Raw genomic sequence first — 23,406 nt, 5'->3', positions numbered from 1 at the left:
GATTTTGCTGCCCTTGACTGACCAACATAGGACATGAATCGCTTTACCTGACAAGATTAGCCCAACTAGGACGACTTGTATAGACGCTATAAATCTGAACGTACGTGCCGCCATTCATAAATGAATATCGTATTGATGCCAACTTACCGTGACGATGTTGTGTTTCGCTAATTGCTTACATCTCCAGTGAATGTGTAAAGCCAACAGAACACAATCAATGAAATAATACCAGTCGTATACCACTATCAGTTACTACGAACGGCTTTTGTCTGGCATTTACCCATTTAGGTTACGTCTGAACGAACTCAACAACATATCCAGTGTTCTTGGTCGTTACGCCAATTCATGCGCGTCTTTTGCGAAGCTTTCACGTAAAATAGATCTCAACTCCCTACGAATAAGCTATCCGGAGTCAGTGACTTTGAGTGAAACCTGTCGGGGTCATAAAGAGGCATTCATTACTTACATTGGTGGATTATGGATCTGATTTATCTGCGCTCATCATACATAATTATTTATTTGAGGAACGCATTTCAATACATCCATTTGTAGACCGGGGATCACAGAAAGACCTTCTTCTACAATATTTTGAATTTAGGAATCAGGTCACCTCGATTTTGTGAACTTCACAAAACCTATTTTTCGCCTGCACCTCTCAGTCTTGTACACAGCCCGCTGCGATATTCGGTCGTTATAATACATAATGTGATTTCGTAAGTTCATCGATATGTATGCATGGGTTTAATGATAGTTTTCTACTAGGATCTTGTGCACTTGGGCTATAATGAAATCTAATACCACAACTCTGTGCAAAAATAATTGCTCGGCCGGAAATAACTAACCATGTGCCAATCCGTTAAATTGGCGTTCCACGTTAAAGCCTGCGCCATTACGTTCACCTATACCAGTGGTCGGGATCCTATGGCTATGGCCTATGGCCATATATGGGTCTTTTGGGCATAAGAAATGCTGGCCCTATGCGAAATTGTTATTTTGTGCTTGATGCAGCAACTTGGTAATAAATCATCATCACCACGACGACCAGTATAATTATTCTTGTGGTAGTATAAACATGTCTTTGAGAGGTTAATACAGCGGCGTATTCGGGGTTAGAACCTCGGACCCCCTTTTTTCAAAATCCTTTAAATTTAAGCTGCTGTCACACCGGCGACCAATATCACTCACGAATTCGATGTACTCACCGCGAAATCTGGGATTGCACGATACGTTGATTGATCTAAGAGACAAGGATACACAATCTATCACAATGTAGTTTTCAAATACACATTGTCTTCCTGATCTACAGCGAGAAATTAACTACCGTGGAAGTGACTTTCACAATTACAAATTCAAACTATAAACAACGCAATAGCTATCCCCGTTCTTAATTAATAACGTAGCTTTGTAGTCGCTGTTAAACTGTAGGCGTGTGACGTAACGTTATGTTACCGCCGAATACTTTGAGAATTGAGAAGTCGAATCGGAATCAGTGCGACATTCGATTAATATCAGTTATTATAAATTCTATAATATTTACGATGAATTGCGCTATCACAGGTTGAGGCATCGCTCCACCATGCCTCACCTATGCCTTACCTTTCCTTTCATGCTTTATTTTCGAACAATAAATAGGCAAGTTGCGTGATTTTGGTAGTAAAAATGTTTAAAATCTAGTAGACAGGTGAGGCACTGCCTCACTTGCCTTGCCCATGACTCCGCGTCACTGACACATCACACATTGCAGTTGGTATGTATACTGCTGCATAGTGACCATGTTTGGCTTACCTACGAATCATGTGTCTTCGCTTTTATGATTAGCATCGAGACGAACCTACGATCGCGTATAACTGAGGAAAGTCTCAAATTTTGTATGAAGTAACCTCAACAATTATCAACCTGACTACAAAGTCATCAGGAATGCCATGCAACACCAAAAGACTCATTAACTGTAAACCGTGTAAAAAGTAGATTCCTAATTTTACTGTTGTCTACATCTGTTAGAAATATATATGGTAATTGTCTTAAGTTAAGAAAAATATCACATGCCTCTCAGTACAATACAACTAAAAATATATAAATTGCAAAAGATTTATGTAACTCTAGTTTTGCATACTCCTTACTCAAATAAAGGCAACCGGCATGATTGGTACGAGTTTTTACAGAGAAAGTACGGTGCAAACGACGAATCTCATGTAGTGATTTTGAATTTGCGCTGCCATGACGTCACGGTATTTCAATTGTGACGTAATAGTTGATTGACATGTATGTCTCTTTGGGAGTTCAAATGGAAAATATAGGGTCAACATGGCTATTCGGACGAAAAAGGTTCCCGGCCACTGATATAGATGATTTCAATGACAATATTTTATCTTTTGTAGTTGTTGTCCGCTAACCGCAATCCCCCAAACGAAAGCCTAAATTTGAATAATTATAGAAAATGAGAAAAATTCATACCGAAAAAAAATCTGACGTGATTGAGAAATTCTGAGCACAGAATAGGATTAAGCAACCTAAAATTTGCCTAAATCAATCATTAATATTTCTGGCGCAAAATTGGTAGACCAGTTTTACCTTAGCCAAAAATATTATAATAATTTTTCAAGTCTCCCGCTGTGACTAACGCGGAAGGGCACCTGTAAACGTGCGACTTTGATACAGACTCTTGCGTATACATAACTTAAATATAACATTGAATATAATATTCATACTGAAAATATTCGAGTTCATTTCAATATGAATGACGACTATACCATTCAACTTTGATACAACTTTTGCAAAGACTACCAGCTCTTGAATCTGTCGATTTCCGTCGAAAACAACTTCGCAATATCCACATTCTAGTCGACGAAAATGATCATCTCATACTGAAATCTGATCCGGCCACATCATTGCTTACATTCCGGTGGCTCAGACCCATACCACCAATCAGCTAAACTTGGGAGCGTGTGCCTTTGGTTAATGTGATCCCCGCGCTTCAACCGGCGGCATAAGTGATACAGACCAAACCTTTGATTCTCCAACCAATCGTCTTGCACGTACCCGTGTGAATACTGTGGTAAATATGCGATTCGCGGCATGTATGTGGCACCGAAATTGAAACCGTATCGTGGAAATGTTTGGGCGCCTGGATCCATCCACCAGTTAAAGTATTCTTGATACGCAGTGTCGTTATGATCAAGGTAGAGCATAAAGTTCACCAAATCCTTCAGTTTTTTGAAGTCTCCCATGTGAATATAAGACCCTTTCGGTAACAGCCTCGCCGCGTCTTGTTTCGACGGTCCGTGTATCACCGGTACGGCGCCAGACATGAAACCATTGTAAACCGTTTTTTCCGTGATATAATCGGTACAGTGAAATGAGTTCTCGAAAGCGAGATAAAACTTGAACGTCGACAGAGTTTCGAAAAGCACGCTCAAGTTGAACGACAGGGGATTGTGAACACATTTTCCGTACTTCGACAGTTTGAGACCTTGAAAAAGTGGAAAGCACATCACATTTCATCAATTATAGCAGTGGTTTCCAAGGTTAGTGATACTGTCCCCTCTAGGCGATTCTGAGCGACAGGCTCAATGCTCGACTCATCAAGGATCAAATCAAGTAAATTTGTTTTGAATTACAACAATGCAACTCATTTTTGAATACTCTCACCTTCGCAGCAACGCTTTGTTGAAGTGAATCCAAAACTACTTGTCACTTGCCAACACAAGTAGTGGTATTTCAGCATAAAAAGTGGTGATTAGAAGTAGAATACAAACAAAACTACTTCAGCAAGTGAAGCGCGTAGATAGCTTACTTCAGTAAGTGAAGCGCGTAGATAGCTTACTTCAGTAAGTGAAAAAAGTAAGTAGTCTAAAACCTATTTTAATACTACGGAAAGTCTGTGTTGTTGTTTGTGGTATTCATGGTGCTTGACGACTACAATGGTCATTTACACCTAGCCGATTTTGTTCATATTTATTCCGTAGGTGCCGACCTGTAGCAAAGCCCACTTTTAGGCTTTTATAAGATACTTCTTATACGGATGAGATGGAGAGGAGGAGCCTACATAAATCTCCAACAGCTAGGTCGGAATTCTGGAGTCGACCTCGGTCGGACTCGAACCCACGACCCATTTGTGTTGCAGCTGGGAATTATACCACTAAGCTATCTCGCAACGCCACTAAGTCACTAAGTCACAATAGGCGGGTGTCGATACCGAGCGATGAGTCGAAAAGTTTGGGAATCACTGAATTATAGTGACCATATCTAACATATAGCTACCCATGAAAATTGCCTGCACTCACCATGAGTGCTTTGCAGCCTCAAATGCATTGATAGTTCACGTTTCCGTGAAATGTTTGCGATGAATGTGATCGCTAGTAGAGAGGCTTCGAACTCACGAAAAATTCGGGTGAGCTCGAACTTCTATAAATATTTGCTTCGAAAGCTATCCCATGATTGCTTATTAATTCCATGGATTGAAAATAAAAAAAAATAACTTATGTAACTATAACGCAAGTATACGGTACGCAGGGCTCATCTGCCCGGCAGCTCAAGCCAAAAGTGACAGAGAATATAATCTTTCGCACTAATGGGGCCTCCTGCAGCCATAGCTTATTTCAACCCAACATCGAAAATATAATATGGTTTACCCAGTTCAGAGCTTAACAGACATTTGTTATATTATAGAAACACATGAAAATCCCGCTTGATATATTTTTCTGGTCATAGGTAGGAACATGTCTACATTTATTGCATTTGTAAGGCGTATAACCACCTTTTCTCTCACTGAAGCGAGCCGCGGGCAGAGTCCAACTGCACGGTCGTCATGGACGGTCCATTTTCGTGTTTTCGAGTTTCGCGCCCGCAAAACGGGAAACTCCATTACAATAAAAATAACTCTTTGAACCGATAGCAGACGATATAGAAAATATTATGATCTTTGTTGCTTTCACACCTTATTTAGCGTCCACTTGCAACGTAATAATTTAAATAATCACACGATCTTTCCGAGCTCCGCTCCTTCGTCAGTGCTAAATACCGTAATTCCCTATTCCTATATTATATCATTATATCATCAACCGGGTTTATTTCAATATGAATATACTATTGCATATAATATTGTAGTTTTGTAGATCCAAGAAGCTAATCATATATTATATCAGCATTTATTTGTTATGCTGTACCAGGAGAACAATCCTTTCAATTACATGGTTCTGATATAGACCATTAATTTACCTCACGTACCTGCAGCTTCCAGTTTGCGTACAAGTCTTGTTCGCGATCTTGCTCCTTGTGTGAGAGTACAGTCACTGACAATCCACGCAGCAAGATTGGTTTTCATCTTCACCAAGAGCGTTACTTGTGATCTGTGATCTTCTACGGCCAATTTCGCATTTTTCGCCAAATTTTCGTCTATCATATCTGCGGTCCTGCGGCGAATACCAACAATATCAGTAGAACAGTCAGACTATGACGGTAATAATGAAATATGTCTCCACCTGCCTATTGTGTATAAGAAGTAATCCAAGGCGGGTATGGGCCACATCGGAGCGACTACATCTGAGTCGGCCCGATGGGTCATGGTCCAATTGAAGTAACCATCGTACTGAGTGAGACTATGCTTGTAGAAGTGTTTCGATGTCCACGCCGACTCGTGAGAATACCAAATGTACACCTGGTTCGCCCTTCTGAAAACGAAACTGGAATTGAGGCCGACGCTGATTCCCAACATGCAAAACTGGAATCCAAAGGAATATCGGTTCACACTTCGTAAGAATATCGGTATCGGCCATTAGAGGAAAAAATATTCTCGTGACGTCACAGTTAGGTAGTAGATAATCAGAGAGTTATAATGCTGAGACTGGACATGTTGATCCATTTATTTTAGCTTATTGGCGTCCAGATGCAATTTTCTATTTAATTTCATCGCACGGTAGCAATGGCTGTTCCAATAAATGCACTGATGTTTTGGAAATCCGCTTTTAAGCAGGATACCATATCTTTGGAATATCGGCGGAATATATCGGCTTTATCGGTGAAGGTGCTATTTATCGGCTCGAAACTCCGATATCGGTCGGGCTCTATATGTAAAAAGAGTAAAAATGATGCAGAAACTCGTAAAGAACAACATATATATCAATGAACGAAGCACTCATCATCAACTCACTCTACCTGAACTTAAACGGGGGCAGGTCGTCTGGTTTACAAGTCTTCATAACAAATACCAAGGCGTCCGCTGTTGGTGCATCGTCCCGATCGAAAGATAAGTCACATCCCCCATCGCCATTCGGCAAGTCAATAAACGTCCAAACAATGTTGTGTGGCGGCTTTGCCCAATACACGATCTTCGGACGTTTCGCTTCACCTGGCAGTTCATCTGAGATGGTACGTAGTGATAATAGAGCTCATGATACTGCGATTCCTGCTGTCAATCCATACGTGGTATGCACGAAACGGAGGGCGGCATAAGATGACTATGAGAGGTGATCAGTATAGAAACACTTCTACGTTTTCATAGTAGCCTACTGAAGTAGATTTTGCAAACTTGCAATACATAGTTACTAAACTGGATATGTGTCTACCAACTACTTTATGCACTTTGGAAACTAGAAAGCTGTGGAAAGAGGCATCCGAATCAGTTTCATGGGTGAAATTGCCATAACAATTGCGCGTAATGACCTCTATATCACGGTATTGTACAGTACATATTTTCGAGAATACAATTATTTATAGAATTATTTGTGATCGTGCGTTAGTTATGAAGATGCTCCCTGCAATTTCAAAATTGGCTACCCCTGATTTTCTGTCAAAAATACGCGAGCCCGCGACCAAATCTACTCATACTTACTACGTAGGCCTACTTAGTACTGGTATTATATTAGTGTTCTACTTCCTCTTGAAGTAGTATTGACAGGTTTAGGTAGTCTTTTCTTCTATACTTGTAATCGAGCAGAAACCCGGCTACATCATTTCGACAAAGAGTGCTTAAATTAATATGGGTATTGTATAAGTGATATCCCGGCATATAACACATGTACAGCAAGGACAAATCACTGCTATGATCTCGAACTTCTTTTGGTAACCACAGTTCTTGACTGCACTCGGATCAGATCAAGTCATCTGAAGTTTTTTATTGGCTTATCGATTTGCAATCATCAAAAAAGGACCAGTCACAGTATAATTAGTATGGCATGTTTTTGTTGCGCTAAAATCGCGAAAAATTTGCATTCAATTTCAGCAAAATTTGCAGTAAATAGTTGTATATATGCACAAGTTGTTTTTTTAATGATTAGGGTATGAAATGCTAGAAAGACTCCGTTGTATAGATCCCAATAGATCCCATACTATACTTTTACTGCGCCCTCAAATATTGGCAGGTACCTTTAATTAGGCTAGGATTCAAATATTAAAATACTACCTGGAGTTAAAATGACTAGCGAGCCGCACAAAAATCTCAATCGCGCCACATCCCTGCCTCAGATGGTCATCTTAACAGATATCAAGGTTATCGCTTCTTACTTGCAACAAAATGCACTTTTATTAACACACAGTTTAATTAACTTGGCTATCTCAACAAAATTGACCTCGAAAGACTAGACACAACTTGTTTCCGGTTGTGCGGGCTTGACTGAAATCCAAGACATACTTCCACTTCTAATTTAGGTCTTTGACATGCAAATAAAAGAGAATAGAACCATATCAGAAAGAGTTTTACAGTACGTTTTTTATTTCTCGCCTTTACATTTTGCGCAATACTTGATAACAATTGCAATAAAATGTTGCGTGAAAAGTTGCAATATAAAATTTGTATAAACAGATACCGGAAGCTGTCAAAAAAGTTGCCAAAATTGCAAAAACTTCCCTTACTTATTAGGGTTACCATATGGATGCTTCGAACCAGCTAGTTCAGCGGTTCTCAACCATTTTGGACATGCGCCTCCCTTGGCGATGGTAATAAAATTGCGCCACCGACCCCTCCTGCACTTATCATCATGTCAAAAAGAGCATATCATCTGATACAGAGTTGGGAAACCTTTTTGTTAATCACGGCCGCATTTCCATTACTTATGTAGCACAAGGCCGCATTCCAGGACATAGCCGTAATGGACTGGACGCGAAATACCTTTGTTAATCTGTCCATAACCATTTCCGATGAACTACAGACTATTCTACTTTTCACAACAGCCTATTGTACGCACCGAAATCGCGAGTGGCAATGTTATGAGTAGTTGCTGGAATTGCATATTGTCGCCAGGAGTACGGAAATTTTTCATATTCACGAATGAATTCCGTAATTAATAGTATAGCAATATCACGTATTACTATCAAATATTTATCCTTTCTCAGGTCATGTGATCAGATTCACCGGTAGAGTTTATGGAGGAAGTGCTTTCGAAAATTAAGGGCGGGCAGGTTATAAATGAAAACGATAATGCATCTTCGGGATTGCCGATTGTATCCCCATCAGCATTGCCGATTGTGTCGGTAGTGGAAATATATTGAAATCGCCCAAATGTACCATAAACAAATTTCTTTCGTGAGAAGCACACGATTCCGATTCTGGCTCAGATTGAGGAAGGCGCTATATTGGAATTGAATAATGAAGTAATGTTGAATTGCGCGGAGCGCGAAGAAAATTTCAATATTAATATAAATCTCTCAAAAATTCGGGAGTGAATTCGTAATTTCACTTTGCCTGTCGACGGCTACCAACACATAGACTACTAATTGAATTAGCTAGCAACGGCCGCACAAATTCCCTTATACGGCCGCAGGCTGCCCATCCCTGATCTAATAGTATTCATATGGTATATCTTACGCCAAGTTTGAATTTGCATTCTAGTTATTGAGTCTTCAACATTTCCGACAAATTTCCCCAAAATTGTTTGAAAATAGCAAAAAACATTGAACAGGACATCAATGTATTTCAAGGTTGCACTGAGACTAATCCTAATGCTGGTAGCGACTACAGAGAGCACGGCGTCGTTCTGTTCTGCCATGCTAAATTTGATCAGTTTTGGAATTGAATTAAATTGTCTTGATTTAGGGTAGCCAGGCAACCTATATTGCATCTAAGTCAGTCTTAGGAAGTGCAGTTCGCCAGCAACAGCTACCCAGCGCACCGAGCATTAGGCTACTGCCAAAGCTATGAAGTAATGAATGACTTACACGTGGGAATTGCGCTAAATCTTCCAAGAATATCAAATATTTGCTCAAATGAAGTTGAAATCAACCTATAATATGTTGAGCGCGACTGCTGGGGTTTGAATTTGGCGAGCTTTCTTGAATACGAAATAAGTTTCATTTTCAACAATCGTCTTTTCAGAATGGCTGTGAAACACATGTTTAGTAAGAATTCATACAGACTTTGTCAATTTCTCCCCCCCCCCCCTAAGAAACCCCCGCACCACCCAGGTTGAGAACCACTGAGCTAGGCCATACAAAATTGGAGCCCTACATTTTCAGACGCTATACAACACGGACGGGTAACATAGAACCAGAGATGGTCAAATTGGCCAAGAAGACCATTCAAGTAGAAGTATGAGGTTAGGGAAGCAGAATTCTGCTCGAGTACGAGTAGAATATATAGTGCGTTTCGAAGCAGCTCGAAACTACTTCAAGTAGAACAAGAATTTGCGGTCTTTGAAAACTACTCAAGTAAGTAAGTAGTTTTGAAAATCATTCATACATACGCTCTCCTGGACCGTCAAAACCTATAAACCAACATATGCGGACGGTGTATGACGGTGTAGGAGAGATAGATAATTTCAATTCATTCATGATATCTGTTCTATAGAGCAGTGGTTCTCTACTTTTTCACCACAGTACCCATTTTCGTAATATGTGAAGGTATGGCGCCCATCGTTGTATTACAAAGCCTAGAGAATAATACATACCAAGATGATGAGCTACACGAATAACGTGTATCGAGTACCACAAAAATGCTTTGGAAGAATAGGAAGTCAACTAAAATACTGTATATCGTATATTCACAAACATTTTGTTGAGCTCTATTTACTACGATGAAACTGCCATACGGCCGACTGTGCAGCCTGAATTCGCGCACAGGAACCATTCAACCGATACCAACCGATACATAAATTCTATTGACCGAGACCTTCGTGGAAAGATATTGGCCAATACATATATATTTAGAGTTAAACGTGACGAATATTCTGAATATTCTCTCTCTCTCCCTATCTCCCCTATTCCCCCTCTTTCTCAAACAATATGACGAAGTAGAAGTAAAAGTAAGACTTGCCAATCCAAAATCAAGGTACACAAGTCTATTCTTGTCACTCACTTCACTAAGCAGATTACCGTGTCTTTTCGCCTAATGTCACTCGAAATAGATTTCCCATCATATAGTATTGCTGCTCACCCTTTTCATCGGCGTGGAATTCAGTATGATACTGACCGCATTGGTTCCAAAGGTATACAACGACCAAAGCACACAGCACGAATAAAGAGAACAACATGCGTGTACATATTTTGCCAGACCATCTGCCGCAGTGATTCAACAATGTCTTCATTCTTTTGCATCACTCACGAAACAAAGCTGTTATTTTATTCGTCTTATACGTAATATCTGTAAAAATTGAATGTATAAATCTCTTGCTCGTTGCCCGCATACTGCAACAATATAACTTATAGTGCAGCTCCCTTTTTTATCGCCGATCAATGCCCATCATATATACGTATCGTTGTCAGTCATTGTCCGACAATAAAGACAAGGCAGATATTCTTTTGTAAACATGATATCATGACTAATGTGATGGGGGGGGGGCTCTGTTACGTACGTTTCACAAATATTTAATTCAGCATTTGAGCTATTTTCGAAATCAAAGTGCCTAATTTTTACATTTTCGACTTTTTCAAGTAACAAATAGTGTTTGGATACACTTGCACCACTTTTATCATATATGCTATGCTTGGTGGATGGTGACCTTTGGTAATTTCGCTAGTCCTGAAGATGCAACTCGTGATCGCGACAGTCCTGAATTCGATTACTATCAATCCTCGAAGTACTGTTTAAAACTAAATTAGTTGAGTAATTTTAAAATAATAATTAATGCCGTTATGCCGTAATAATCTTTATGAAATCCCAGACGCAATGGATTGCAAGCATTAAGTTCAACAACCCCGGCCAAGCACGGCAGTTCCCGAACTGTATGTAAAACAATCACTTGATTCACCGTCATTTAAGATTTCGGTTCTTTCCCTTCTCATGAACGACCAGCGATACCGCAAAAAATTTCATTGTCATTGGGTCACCTTTTCAAGCTATTGATTTTGTTCCAGTCGTCAACACTGAATTTTACTGCTATGTCTTGGTCAAGTTTGCAGACCTATAGGGAATTGGGGTGAGGTATTTGACTAGATTTATGGGTTATCGTTTTGCTGTTTTCGGTTCTGGTTTCGGTTTTCCGGTTCATCTTCCGGTTTTTAATGATCACATTGTTGTATGTTATTATTTCTTGACCTCCTATCAGGATTGTCGGTGTAGTAAAATATATTGGAATCGCCAAAACGTACTAGAAAAACCATCCTTCTTGAGACGCACACGATTCCAACTTGGTAATCTTTTTTCAAGAGGCCCATCATTTTCCTCTGCAGTTCATATCTGCACGGTGCAGCTCAGACTGCAAAAACACTAATATTTTAAAAACGAAAAATCCAAGTCACTCTGATTCGAACCAAGCGTGAAGTTATTTTTTAGGTTAAAATATCTCAAAGATTTAGCAACCAATTCGTAAATTCAAATGGCATATTGACGTTCGCCAACACACGCTAATTTAACTTCGTGTACACGGCCGCATAATTATGGTTTTACGGTTGCATACGGCTGTAAGTCCGCAGGTTGGCCACCCATGGCCTGATCGAAATAAGGATTAGCAAGGCTGCAACGTATAGGAAATGCTAAATATTAATCAGCACTCGAGGATACCGGACCACCATCTAACACGGTGGTTTTGTCGCGGCCAGCCGAGTCCTCGTCGAAAATGTTAGCAAAGAGACGGAAGGGTGGATTTTGTGGAATTATTATAGCGTTTGATTGTTCCAGTTGATACGTAAGGTGACGTTTAAAATGTCAGCATTTACTTCAGCATAATGGCATAATATGGTTTGAGTCGTCGCTAGTTATCATGTACGTTGATATATTACTTTACGGAAATGTAGGGTTGGAATTAGCAATATGACGTCAAGGGACGTCATAGGTTCACGTTCGCGTTCACACAGAACCTTTCAACAAGCCTCGTGTTCAAACGATCCAGAACCTTTCAGGGGTGCGCACCATCCATAAAAAGTATCATCTACATATCGGCGGCCTATAAAATCTCAACGAAAACGTTTCCCGGATGTGATGGTGGGGTAGCTTACCGCTATAAAGCGCGTTGGCGCAAATATAAATAGTATCTTGTAGCAAAACGTTGGTGAAGAGGCTAGAGCAGGGGTTCTCAACAAGTTGGTCATTTCCTGCTGGTGGGCGACAGGAGCATTTTGAGGTGGACCGCAGAACTATTTGGAAAATTGTAGATTTAGTGAAAGTTTACTTATATTTGTTATTTTATCCACGCAAAACATTTATTAATATTACCGAATTGTACGTAGGCTACATCAAGCTTTTCAGCCGACTCTGATGAGACGCATGGTGCGACGTAGGGAGTCACAGTTTACAAGTCGAAAATCTGAGTGGGAACGGTATCTTTTTCCCACGGCCAGGCCTATGATGAAAACCCACTGCTTACAGCAATGAAAATAATTTCGAAAACGTAATAATTGGAATTTAATGCTGAAGTACTAATGCTGAAGTATTCCAGGGTCATACGTCGTATGTATGTATGTATGTATAATTGGAAATGGTGCGGATAACTGCAAATGGTTTTTCGCACGATGCCATTTCAAAATCAAAATTTTTATACTATAGCATATCTAGTGTCATATTTCTTTACCGGATAATATGACAAATTCAATTACTGGTGTACTGGTATAAGGGCTAGAGAGCAACAGTTCAATTTATATTGGTAGGTTACGATATCGCGCATTGTCCTGCAAATGTTGTCGATGTCGATCGTACTTTCTGCATTCAAGTAGGAAGTTTGTTACCGTCTCGGGTACTTGGCAATCTTAGCATAATCCATTCGGGTGACAATGCAATTTGCGCAAGTGATAATTAAGTTTGCAGTGTCCGGTCCTTAATCGGAATAGGACAGAGGAAGCTCTTCTTGTTGTTTCTTCGCTGGGGTACGTTTGGTAAGATTCCCCATTGCGTGAGAAAATTTTTCCGTATTGCGATTCCAGGTCCACTTGCATGAATTCTTCTCTGAACAGGCTTCGGCATAATTCCGATATGACACTTTTATATTCCTTGGCGGACAGTTCAACTTGATCCTCACCGCCTCTGTGTAGCGCGGCTGATTTAGCCAGTGCAGCTGCAATTTCATTGCATCCCACTGAACAGTGGCCTGGAATCCACAGCATATTAATGTTGAAGCCTAGACGTTTCAAATCACTACACTGGAAGATTATGTACGCAACAAGGATGTTATTTAATACGCGTGATCGGATAGCTTGTAGGGAACTCGAACTATCGGATAAGATAACTATATCATAGTTATTGGTGTCGTATTTTTGAATCCATTTAAGGCTTTCCTTTATCGCTATGAGCTCGGTTGAAAATACCGATAAATGGTGGTTTAGAGAAATATTTTTCGACACACCCTCGTCCCACACGTTTAAGGCGGCTCCACACCCAATCTCAGTTTTTGAACCGTCAGTATATATTTTGATCCATTATCTATATGAATAGTAAATGTATTGCTCACTTACCAATTTGATAACTGCTGGGTGGTCGGTTTTTCGGATCATCAACGATATACTTACGTCAACGCGACAGTCTATAACGTCTTCCCAATGTGGGATAGGTAAAGGGCCAGCCTTGTAAATAGATATATTTCTCCCGGCAGGTATGTTCGATACCATGTTAAATGTTCTGAAGGAATGCGATGGGAAAATCTCATGCCATGAATGTTGTGCGGGAGCTCGACAGGGGTGATCATTCCCGGAAAATATGTTTCCTCGGAATTTCAAACAGGCCAGTAAATGACGTGAGTGAACTGGCAGCTCGTTACACGCGTGTTGAAAAGAGTATATCGGGGTGCTAAGCATAGCTCCACAACGAAGTCGGAGTGCGGCATTTTGAACCGCTTGCACTGCACTGATCTGATCATATATTTAGGGGAGAACATGTACGCCTCGAATCCATATTCAATTACCGATCTTATTAATGCTCTATATAGGGTCAGGAGACAGTATTTGGACGCACCCCAAGATGTGCCACTAGGAAGGCGCAGTAGATGTAGACGCTTGGTGCAGATTTCAGTGACAATTTTTGAATGTGTTCTGTAGCTTAATCTAGCATCAAACGTCACCCCAAGATATTTATACTCATTTTTGGTTCGCACCATAGTATTATTAAAAACCAATTTCACTTCAGGTAATTTACGTGGTCTAGAAAATAGTACGGCAGCTGACTTGTCCATGTTAACTCTAAATCCCCATTTCCGACAACAGCGTGACAGTTGGTATAGCGATTGTTGCATTGTATCGATGAGACTATTGGCATCCGTTTGGGTGGTTTTTATTCAAGTATATACATAAAATATCAATTATTTCATAAAGAAAATCTTTCCCCTTCATCGGGTCATCTCATCTTGGCATCCAGACCAGACCAATAGCATCCAGACCAGACTCCCACATACATACGTCATCGGCGAAAAGATTCATATTTGACATCACCGCATCTGGCAGGTCATTTATCATCACCAAAAATAAGACTGGACTAAGAATGGAACCTTGAGGTATGCCATTTTCTAGCTGATGGATATCTGATACGGAACTACCAAGGCGGACTTGAAATGACCTGCCATTTATGAATGTGTTAATCCAGTGTAGCATATTACCATTTATTTCTAATGAGTGAAGTTTATAGATTAAGCCGTCGCTCCACACCATATCATATGCCTTCTCGAAATCGATGAACATAGCCAGCGTCGATCTTCTGTTAGCCAAGGACTTGTATATTTCATCGTGTAGTAGCAGGATGCAATCACTCGTGGAGTGTTTCATCCTGAAACTACTTTGCGCTTGATGGAAGAGGCCATTGGTCTCAAGAAACCATCGTAATGTATTCGCAATCATCTTCTCCATTACCTTACAGAAATGGCTCGTGAGCGATAAGGGACGATAAGACGACGCTTCGCCGATCGGTTAACCGTTTTTTCTGTATTGGTACCACTATCGAGTGTTTCCATTCGTCAGGGCACCTTCCGTTTACTCACGCATTATTTATCACTGCGAGGACGGTGTCCCTACTTTAGGCATTCACGTTAGTGAACATCTGATGGCATATCCTGTCTGCGCCGGGTGATGTCGATTTGCGTTTTTCTATTACCGTCAGCAGCTCGGTCATGTTGAACTCTGTATTGAAATCATAGCCCCAATCGTTTCGTGGTTGTTGTAGTATCGGTTGTATATGATCTATTGCAAAGGTAGTTCTGGTAGATCTAAATTCGTCGTCCAGATTTCCATCACTACTAACATTATAGAATTGATAACTAACTCGTTCGCTTTGTCTATTTCGTCGGTTATCACCCTGTCGCCTGCTTTTAAATGATTTATTTGGTTCCAAGAACGTGATCCGGACATGGATTTCACTACGCGCCTCACTTTTGATCTGAATCACAAAAATCTCGCCAGTAAGACCGTTTTGCTTCCAGGATTGCTTTTCTCGCTGCTGCTCGCCGTTTTTTGAATATTACGACATCGCTCTCTCGAAACGTTATTTTCATTTTCTGAAATGCTGCTCGCTTGAGACGCACGTATCTGGCACATGTTTTGTCCCACCAGGGAACCGACGGCTTTCGGTTAATCGGTTTACTGGTAGGGGTATTAAAATATGCAGCATCTAAGATAGCTTCGGTCGTCTTTTCCACCGCCAAATCGTGGGTTGGATCAATTATTTCCAGAATCCTTGAACAATCATGTTGGAAGTGTTCCCAATCTGCTTTTCTCAGCGACCATGAGCTATGGTGACGTACCGTCGAGTGTTCATAATGTGATAGCTTTGTGAGTACTAAATAGTGATCGCTCCCGAACAAGTGGTCCGTTACATCAGATTGCACGAGATGCGCAATATCGCTTGTTGCGATCGTCAAGTCCAGAAGTGATGCTTGACCCATTGTTGAATGAGAAAATAATACACGCGTGGGCACGCTCGTATTTACGACTACCAGGTTTTTCGAATCATTCAGATGGTAGAGGTGGCGTCCACAGGTGTTAATGCGCCTCGCTCCCCACAGTGGGTGATGGGCGTTTAGATCGCCAATAATGATACTGCGAGAATCAAGGTGCATAAAGCAGCGTTCCATGTCAGAGCGTGATATGCGTCTACTCGGAGGGATGTATAAATTCATAATTTTGATTCCTCCGATCTGTACAACTTGAGATTCAATCGACGACACATCGTCCACGGATATCTCCATATATGGTAATTGACGTTTTATAAATAAACTAACACCTCCCCCATGAATGTCTCGGTCTTTTCTGATAAGCACATAGCCATGAATCGTAGGGTTGTATCTGGGAACGAGATGAGTTTCCTGAGTGGCTATCACGTCTGGTTTTGTTACTTGATCCCGTAAAAAAACTTTAAAATTCGTCCCACTCTCTATAAATACCTCTACAATTCCACTGGATAAAAGATAATGGCATCTTGATTACTTGTCACCCGTCTCCATATGTTGGCTATATTCACCTGAAGGATCCTTGGGAGTTCCCTTTTTGCCCTTTCACGATTGCGCAGTTTCTTGTCGCTGGTTGACAAATTTGTATCTGGTACCTGATTTTCTTCAACAGTTGTATCAACAGATAAATCTAATACAGTAGCTTGTTCGGTTTCTCCTGGTATAGCGGGAATAATTGTACCGAGATTGTTTCCCGCGGATTCGTCAACAATAGTTTCAATGCATAACTCCTTTCCAGCCTCGAGGGCGAATAATGTATTCTTTTATAACTTCGGCAATGGAAGTGAAAAATGCTTGGGTCGGGATTGTAATATGACTTCCATCAGTTGTAGCGTGTGTATTTGGCGAAACTTGTTCTGCCGGCATTTCCGTTTGGGGTAGTTCTGTGGTTCGCCTCCATGCCGTACCAGTGGTAGGAGGTCGTGCTTGATCTTCTTATGTTGTGACTTGTTGCTGCTGCATACCACTGTATCTCTGACTCTCTCTCTGACGCATTTGTCGAGTTGTCCAATAATCGACTTTGGAATTTGCCATAATGGATTACTCTTCTCTTTATATCTAGGACATCCTGCGTAACCAGCAGAGTGCGCTAGTTTGCAGTTGACACAAAAGGGGGTATGACTATCGCAGTTTTCGTAAGCGTGGTCTCTGCCACATTTCGTGCACCTCTTCCTTCCGCGGCAATATTTCGCTTTATGCCCGAATCTATTACATTGAAAGCAGCGGGTGGGCGGTGGATTATAGATCCTTGTTCTGAACTGCAGAAATCCGATTCTAACTACTGTCGGTAGGATAGTAGAAACAAAGCAAAGCAGTACTGATGTACTCATATTGATTCCTGCATTCGAGCGATAGGTGAGTCTACGAACGTAGCTAACATGTTGATTGGCAAGGGATTGCTTAATTTCCTCGTCAGTAAGATCATGAGGCACATCCGAAATAACGCCGTGTACCTCGCTGGGCTTAGTTTTGAGTAGCTCTACCCGAACCTCGATCAGGTTTTCTTTAGTACCTAGATCAGTGCAACTAAGTAACTTCGCCACTTGTGCGTGATTCGCGCATTGAATACACAAGTCACCGGATGGTAACACTCTGAGGTCAGTATATGACCCCCCCCTAACACTTTGTACAACGTTTTATTGATAACCAATGGGTTGTACTGCCGAATCTTCTGGTTAACACCTTTAACTACAACGGAATGTGCCAATTCTGAATTTGACGCAGATGAGGCCCCTTTTGACGCAGGTCCTTCAAGCTCAGTGTCAGCGGAGCGCTTTTGCGCCCCACCTAATCCTCGCATATTTAATACACGCACTTACAGACCAGTAAGTACGATATAAGTAAGGTAAGAAGTCACGATAACACCTTGTGTCCGACGAGAAGCTCGACCGCTACCAGCTGCTATCTGCCTCGATTGGTACGTCCTACCTCGACGACGTCCTGCAAGCGAATGGGTCATACGTCGAATTGCATTCACAAGGGTGTGCGTTAAACTCGGACTGAAGTGTATTTGATGTGGATTTACGGTACTTCAGAAGGTCGTATTATTGTAATATTAAAATAGCCCTAATTGCAATTTATTATCTATTATTGAATTCATACTTAGTTTGTGATTGCGCGGATTAGATCATTGTGTTTTAAGACGTGCGTGGAACCACGAACGGCCAGAATGTACCAGGAGTCGTACGATCTACCAGAACAGTAACTTCCTCTAACCAGTAAATGGTCCACGGCCAACAAAAGGTTGAGAACCCCTTTACTAGAGATATCAAAAGAGCTTCGGAACACTTCTGAATTTGAAAAATCCAGATTTTGTATTTCATTGGCGAAAGTGAACGAATCACGAACGCATTCCGGCCGTACAATTCTCGAACGTGTTTCAAGATGTCAACAAGCCATTTTGCCATCTGATGTTGAGCGGACCCAATCATGGAAAGCATGGGTCTCATTGGGATGTTGTCTAAAGCAAAGTTGTGACTTTTTGTCAGTCCATATATGCGTAGTCTTTGCGATCCTGTGGGTCTGATGTAGCTGTATATATTCGGCGTCAAGGCATCTTTTTGTCCAACGCCAGTAGCCGGCATATCGTTCGTGCTTTAATTTTAGGTACGTTAGGCCATTCGCCGATATGTAGATGATACTCCTTTTATATTCAAGAATGAGTCAGAATACGATCATTTCCTCGTTCGTTTAAACTCGCTTCACCGTGCGTTGCGAATCACAATTGCAAATGAACGCAATAATCCATTGTCATTTTTGGCCGTTTTAGTCGAAAAGCATGATACCACAAAATTTGAAACATCTATCTTCACATTCTTCAGCAAACCCACATTCACAGGCCAATAAATGGAATTCATTTAACTCGATACGCAGAAAAATTAACCTCATAGGCACCATCGTGCATAGAGCGTTGATGATATGTTCGCGTAACAAACCAAGACAACATTCCCAAAATCTTGTAAGATAACGGTTTCTCCGAACACATCATCAACCGCTGCATTCAACGGAAATTGACAAAATTCAACGCTTAAAAGTCAACAGAGCCCGCCAAACAAAAAAACCATAGATGTTTATATCCATCTACCATGTATTGGTCCTCTTTCCATCCGCTTTGAAACACGATCGATTAATGCGGCCACCAAGTGTTACGACCAGAGTTGGATCAATTACATTATTTCAGTTCAATTACAATTACAATTACAATTACTTTCATGCATGTTTCAATTACATTACAATTACAATTACTCCATGCTAAAAATATCAAATTACAATTACAATTACAATTACTCCTTGCACGCTTCAATTACATTACAATTACAATTACAATTGCTGCTGTTGAACATGTAATTGAATAATCATAAATTCAACCGTGCTCCTTGACAACCGTAGCGTCGTAATTAACAACAATTCAAGTATTCATGTTTCATTCATGATACGCAAATACCCGATAATTAATAAAAGAAAAACGTTTTCGAACTATTCCAGTATGCAGTATGTCGTTGAAAAAAGTATTATAATCATGCACGGGTTGGATTTGCGTATATAGTATATAATTAAAGAAATAATATTATTTTTATCGAGGGACGTGAGAATTAGGATGAGTGGTGGAAACAAAACCGTGCTTTGTCAGATAAGACGTTATATAATATCCGGTGGTCTGGTTAGTTAGCCAGACGAAGTAACGATGCAGCATCGTGATCTGAAATCGTATTGTAGATTGCCAACCCACGGATAGATGCGCAAGATGTGAGTCACGGATGAATGCACCGACAAACGTACTGCAGAGCCGGCTAAAAGCAGCAAACTTTGTAGTCCTAGAGCTGGCGATTCAAGCGTCCAAATTTGATGCATCTGGTCTTTATCGTAAGCTATTGATGCACTAATTCCGAAAATACAAATTAAAATCTCGCCAGGGCAATGTAACTGCTCCAAAATAGCCGTTTAAGGCCGACTGTTCTGAAAAGTGAGAGCGCTGCAGCAGCATGACCACAACAATTACCAATTACGCCCAGCGATTGTTCAGAACAATGCCGATTCCCAGACTTTCACGACTATTTTGGGATGGTACCATTGCCTGGAAATATACTTTTATTGCGGAATCAGTGCGACACTAGCTTTCGATTAGGACCATACATATCAAATTTAGACGCTTGGATCGCCAGCTATGGGAATATCAATTCTGCTGCTTTTAGCCGTCTCAGCAGTTCGCTTCTCGGCGTATTCAATTGTGAGTCACGTGTTGCGAATCCATCCGTTGGTTAGTAATCTAAAAATTGTATACAATGGCAGCCGAGGCCAGCATAGCGGTAAAAATATGAAAAAAACTTCGCCCGCAAGGGCGCAGTCAAGGGCTTCCGCGAATGGATCCACCAAATTCCTTGTCGACATTTAAAGAGAATGCATTATAAGTCAATTGTTTTATGTTGTGCTTGTCAGGTCTCAATAGCAATTTAATGTAATTGAAATTGTAATTGAGCAAAATTTTTGTCAAATTACAATTACAATTACAATTACACAAAATAAAAATGCTTCAATTACAATTACATTACAATTACATTGAAATATGTAATTAATTACATTCAATTACATTACAAATTACAATTGATCCAACTCTGGTTACGACACAGTCAAGATTAAAGTGATTTTAACGACAATCCAGCTGCTCCCAGCAATACGCAAAGACATTCTTCCTGCACTTCAACAAAGTAATGTGGTTTATGAATATAAGTGTAACCGTTCGGTCGTAGCTCTCGCTATCTGACTGAATACGACCAATGTACTTTCAGGTTCGACGGAACTCAGAGAAACCTTGTGGATTCGGCGGAAATATTACAACTAAGGCAGGCACAATATATGCATCAAACCAGGGCCGTAACAGCACTTCGTCAGCCCCCCACCCCAAAACGTTGATCTTCGGTCCCTACAGGGTGATAAAACTAACTTCTGGGGGGTTTAGCCCCCCATACCCCCCTCATACTATACGCTGTCTACCGCTACTTATCATTTACATTGGGGGCCGTTTAGTGGGTCAGATTTCTATAATTCAATATTGTATCGGTCAATATGATCAGGAATTGCATTTAAATTGCTATCAATCTTTATCCTGTCTCTGCCCACGTCATCAGATTTACCGGTAGAGCTGAGTGAAGGTTGTTTGAAAAGGTAAGACCCCTTAATAATAATTAAACATCTTCGGACGTATGCCCGTTCGCAGGAACGAAACAGCACTTCGTCAGCCCCCCCCCCTAAAAACAAAAAACAAAAAACAACTTGGGTCCTGGGCTCTCATAGATTGATAAACCGAACCCCCATCACGTTGTTTGCTTTTGCCCAAAATTAAAGTACTGTTCAGTGAGCCAGCGCGAGGCGCGAAAGTCTTTGATAATTCATGATAAAAATGGTCAATAAGATCGCGAATTACATATACATATTTCTATCAATTTCTTATCCTCTCTGCTCACGTAATCGGATTTACCGGTAGAGCGGAGTGAGGTGTCTTGGAAAGTAAGTAATAATAAACATCTTCGGGCGGACGGACACTTTGGTATGACTTCGTTACATGATGTTATTTCGTGACCACCTGACTGCTATATCAAAAAATATAGAATCGCCCAAACGTACTAAACTAAAAGACGCACACGATTTCAAATTGGTATTTCTTCACTGGCATATAATTTTTCCCTGCGAGATGGTATATTTGTTTTGTTAGGTACAGATTGCCACGACAGGAACATTCGGCGCCAGTCATTTAAGCGCCTATGGACAATAAGGCTCTCCAAAAATGACTTTTTTTCTCAAATCGCACTGGCTACTTGATAAAATTATTAGGTTACCTAATTTAAGCCTACACACCAAATTTGGTTCAATTCCAACCAGTAGCCGCATTGCTACAGGAGACGAAATTTTCTATTTATTATTTAAAAATAAGTAACAAAAAATTTAAAAATTTTCTGTTCACCCCATGAAAGTGTTAGGTTGTCTATAGAAACGATGTTCACCAAATTTGGTTCAATTCCAAACAGTGGAAGCGGAATTATTGCCGTCGAAAAATTTGGATTTGAATAAAATAGTATTTACGGTGGACACCACTATAATAAATGATTCAAGAATTGGTCACCGTAAATACTATTCTATTCATAATCCAAATTTTTCGACGGCAATAACTCCGCTTCCAGTGGTCGAAATTGAACAAAATTTGGTGAACATCGTTTCTATATACAACCCAACACTTTCATGGGGTGAACAGAAATTATCAAATTTTTGTTATTTATTTTATATAATAAATATAAACTTTCTTCTCCTGTAGCAGTGCGGCTACTGGTTGGAATTGAACCAAATTTGGTGTGTAGGCTTAAATTAGGTAACCCAGCAATTTTATCAGGTAACCAGTGCGATCTGAGAAAAAATGTCATTTTTGAAGAGCCCTAATGGACAATTAAACCTATATGTATTTTGTCTATATAACGAAGTTTTCGGCCAAGGTTTTCTCGCTGCCGATCATTCTGGCACACTTTTTGGAGTCGCATGTTACATGGCCTAAAACTTTATATGTCTCGGTGCGTCATGGCGCGGTAATGGCCAACGCCGATATGCCCATTTCTATAAATCTTGCGTATTTTTTCTTGGAATAAGAGTACTGCCCAATAATCAAAATATTTGGCCACTTGAAATCGCGGCTAGCGAATTTTTTCGAAATACTCTATAATTTATGCCAATTCACGAAATAATTTTGAGCCCCCTTCGAGCTCGCCCACCCCCAATTGCGGGGTTTGGGGTGCGGCAGTTACGGTCCTGCATCAAACGCTCCAATCCAAGACTTAACATAGCAACAGCTTCATGCACAAATTTAACCCCAAGACTCCCCAGACAACAGACGACTTACTTGTTACTTCACCTGTCTATCGTATCATGAGATCAGCACCCTGAACTGTTCACACGACTAGTCATGCCAACCAGATATTACGGAGTCATTATGGCTCCGGAACCGGGAGGCTACATAATACGTGCCACCGTGATTGTAGCTAAGTGGAAAAACGAAACAACGTTTGCAGGAGCCTGTCCCTGGATTTATTAAAACACGCACATCACGCTCGGTGAAAGACATCGCTCTATCAAGTAT

The 23,406-nt window shown here is 40.6% G+C and overlaps 1 protein-coding gene across 2 annotated transcripts in view; it reads right to left on the bottom strand.

Annotated features, from left to right (window-relative positions):
• Positions 1 to 676: 676 nt before the first annotated feature.
• LOC145438142 (4-galactosyl-N-acetylglucosaminide 3-alpha-L-fucosyltransferase FUT6-like) overlaps positions 677 to 23,406 on the bottom strand; it is a 30,079-nt gene continuing 7,349 nt past the window's right edge. Inside the window, exons 1-5 of one of the 2 annotated variants that reach the window (XM_080315519.1) lie at positions 10,364 to 23,398; positions 6,154 to 6,358; positions 5,481 to 5,669; positions 5,227 to 5,411; positions 677 to 3,469 (exon numbers count right to left, since the gene is read on the bottom strand). In XM_080315519.1, coding sequence (XP_080171645.1) covers positions 2,886 to 3,469; positions 5,227 to 5,411; positions 5,481 to 5,669; positions 6,154 to 6,358; positions 10,364 to 10,514 — 1,314 coding nt within the window. In that variant the 5' untranslated portion in view covers positions 10,515 to 23,398 and the 3' untranslated portion in view covers positions 677 to 2,885. Of the gene's footprint in view, positions 3,470 to 5,226; positions 5,412 to 5,480; positions 5,670 to 6,153; positions 6,359 to 10,363; positions 23,399 to 23,406 lie in introns of those variants that run through there. The other variant, XM_080315520.1, reaches the window with a different exon arrangement.

The sequence above is a fragment of the Botryllus schlosseri genome, chromosome 4 (genome assembly GCF_051294905.1).
Source record: "Botryllus schlosseri isolate E-star chromosome 4, Bs_hap1, whole genome shotgun sequence".
NCBI lineage: Eukaryota > Metazoa > Chordata > Ascidiacea > Stolidobranchia > Styelidae > Botryllus > Botryllus schlosseri.
The sequence above is the reverse complement of the archived record's forward strand: the minus strand, read 5'-3'. Positions and strand labels throughout refer to the sequence as shown.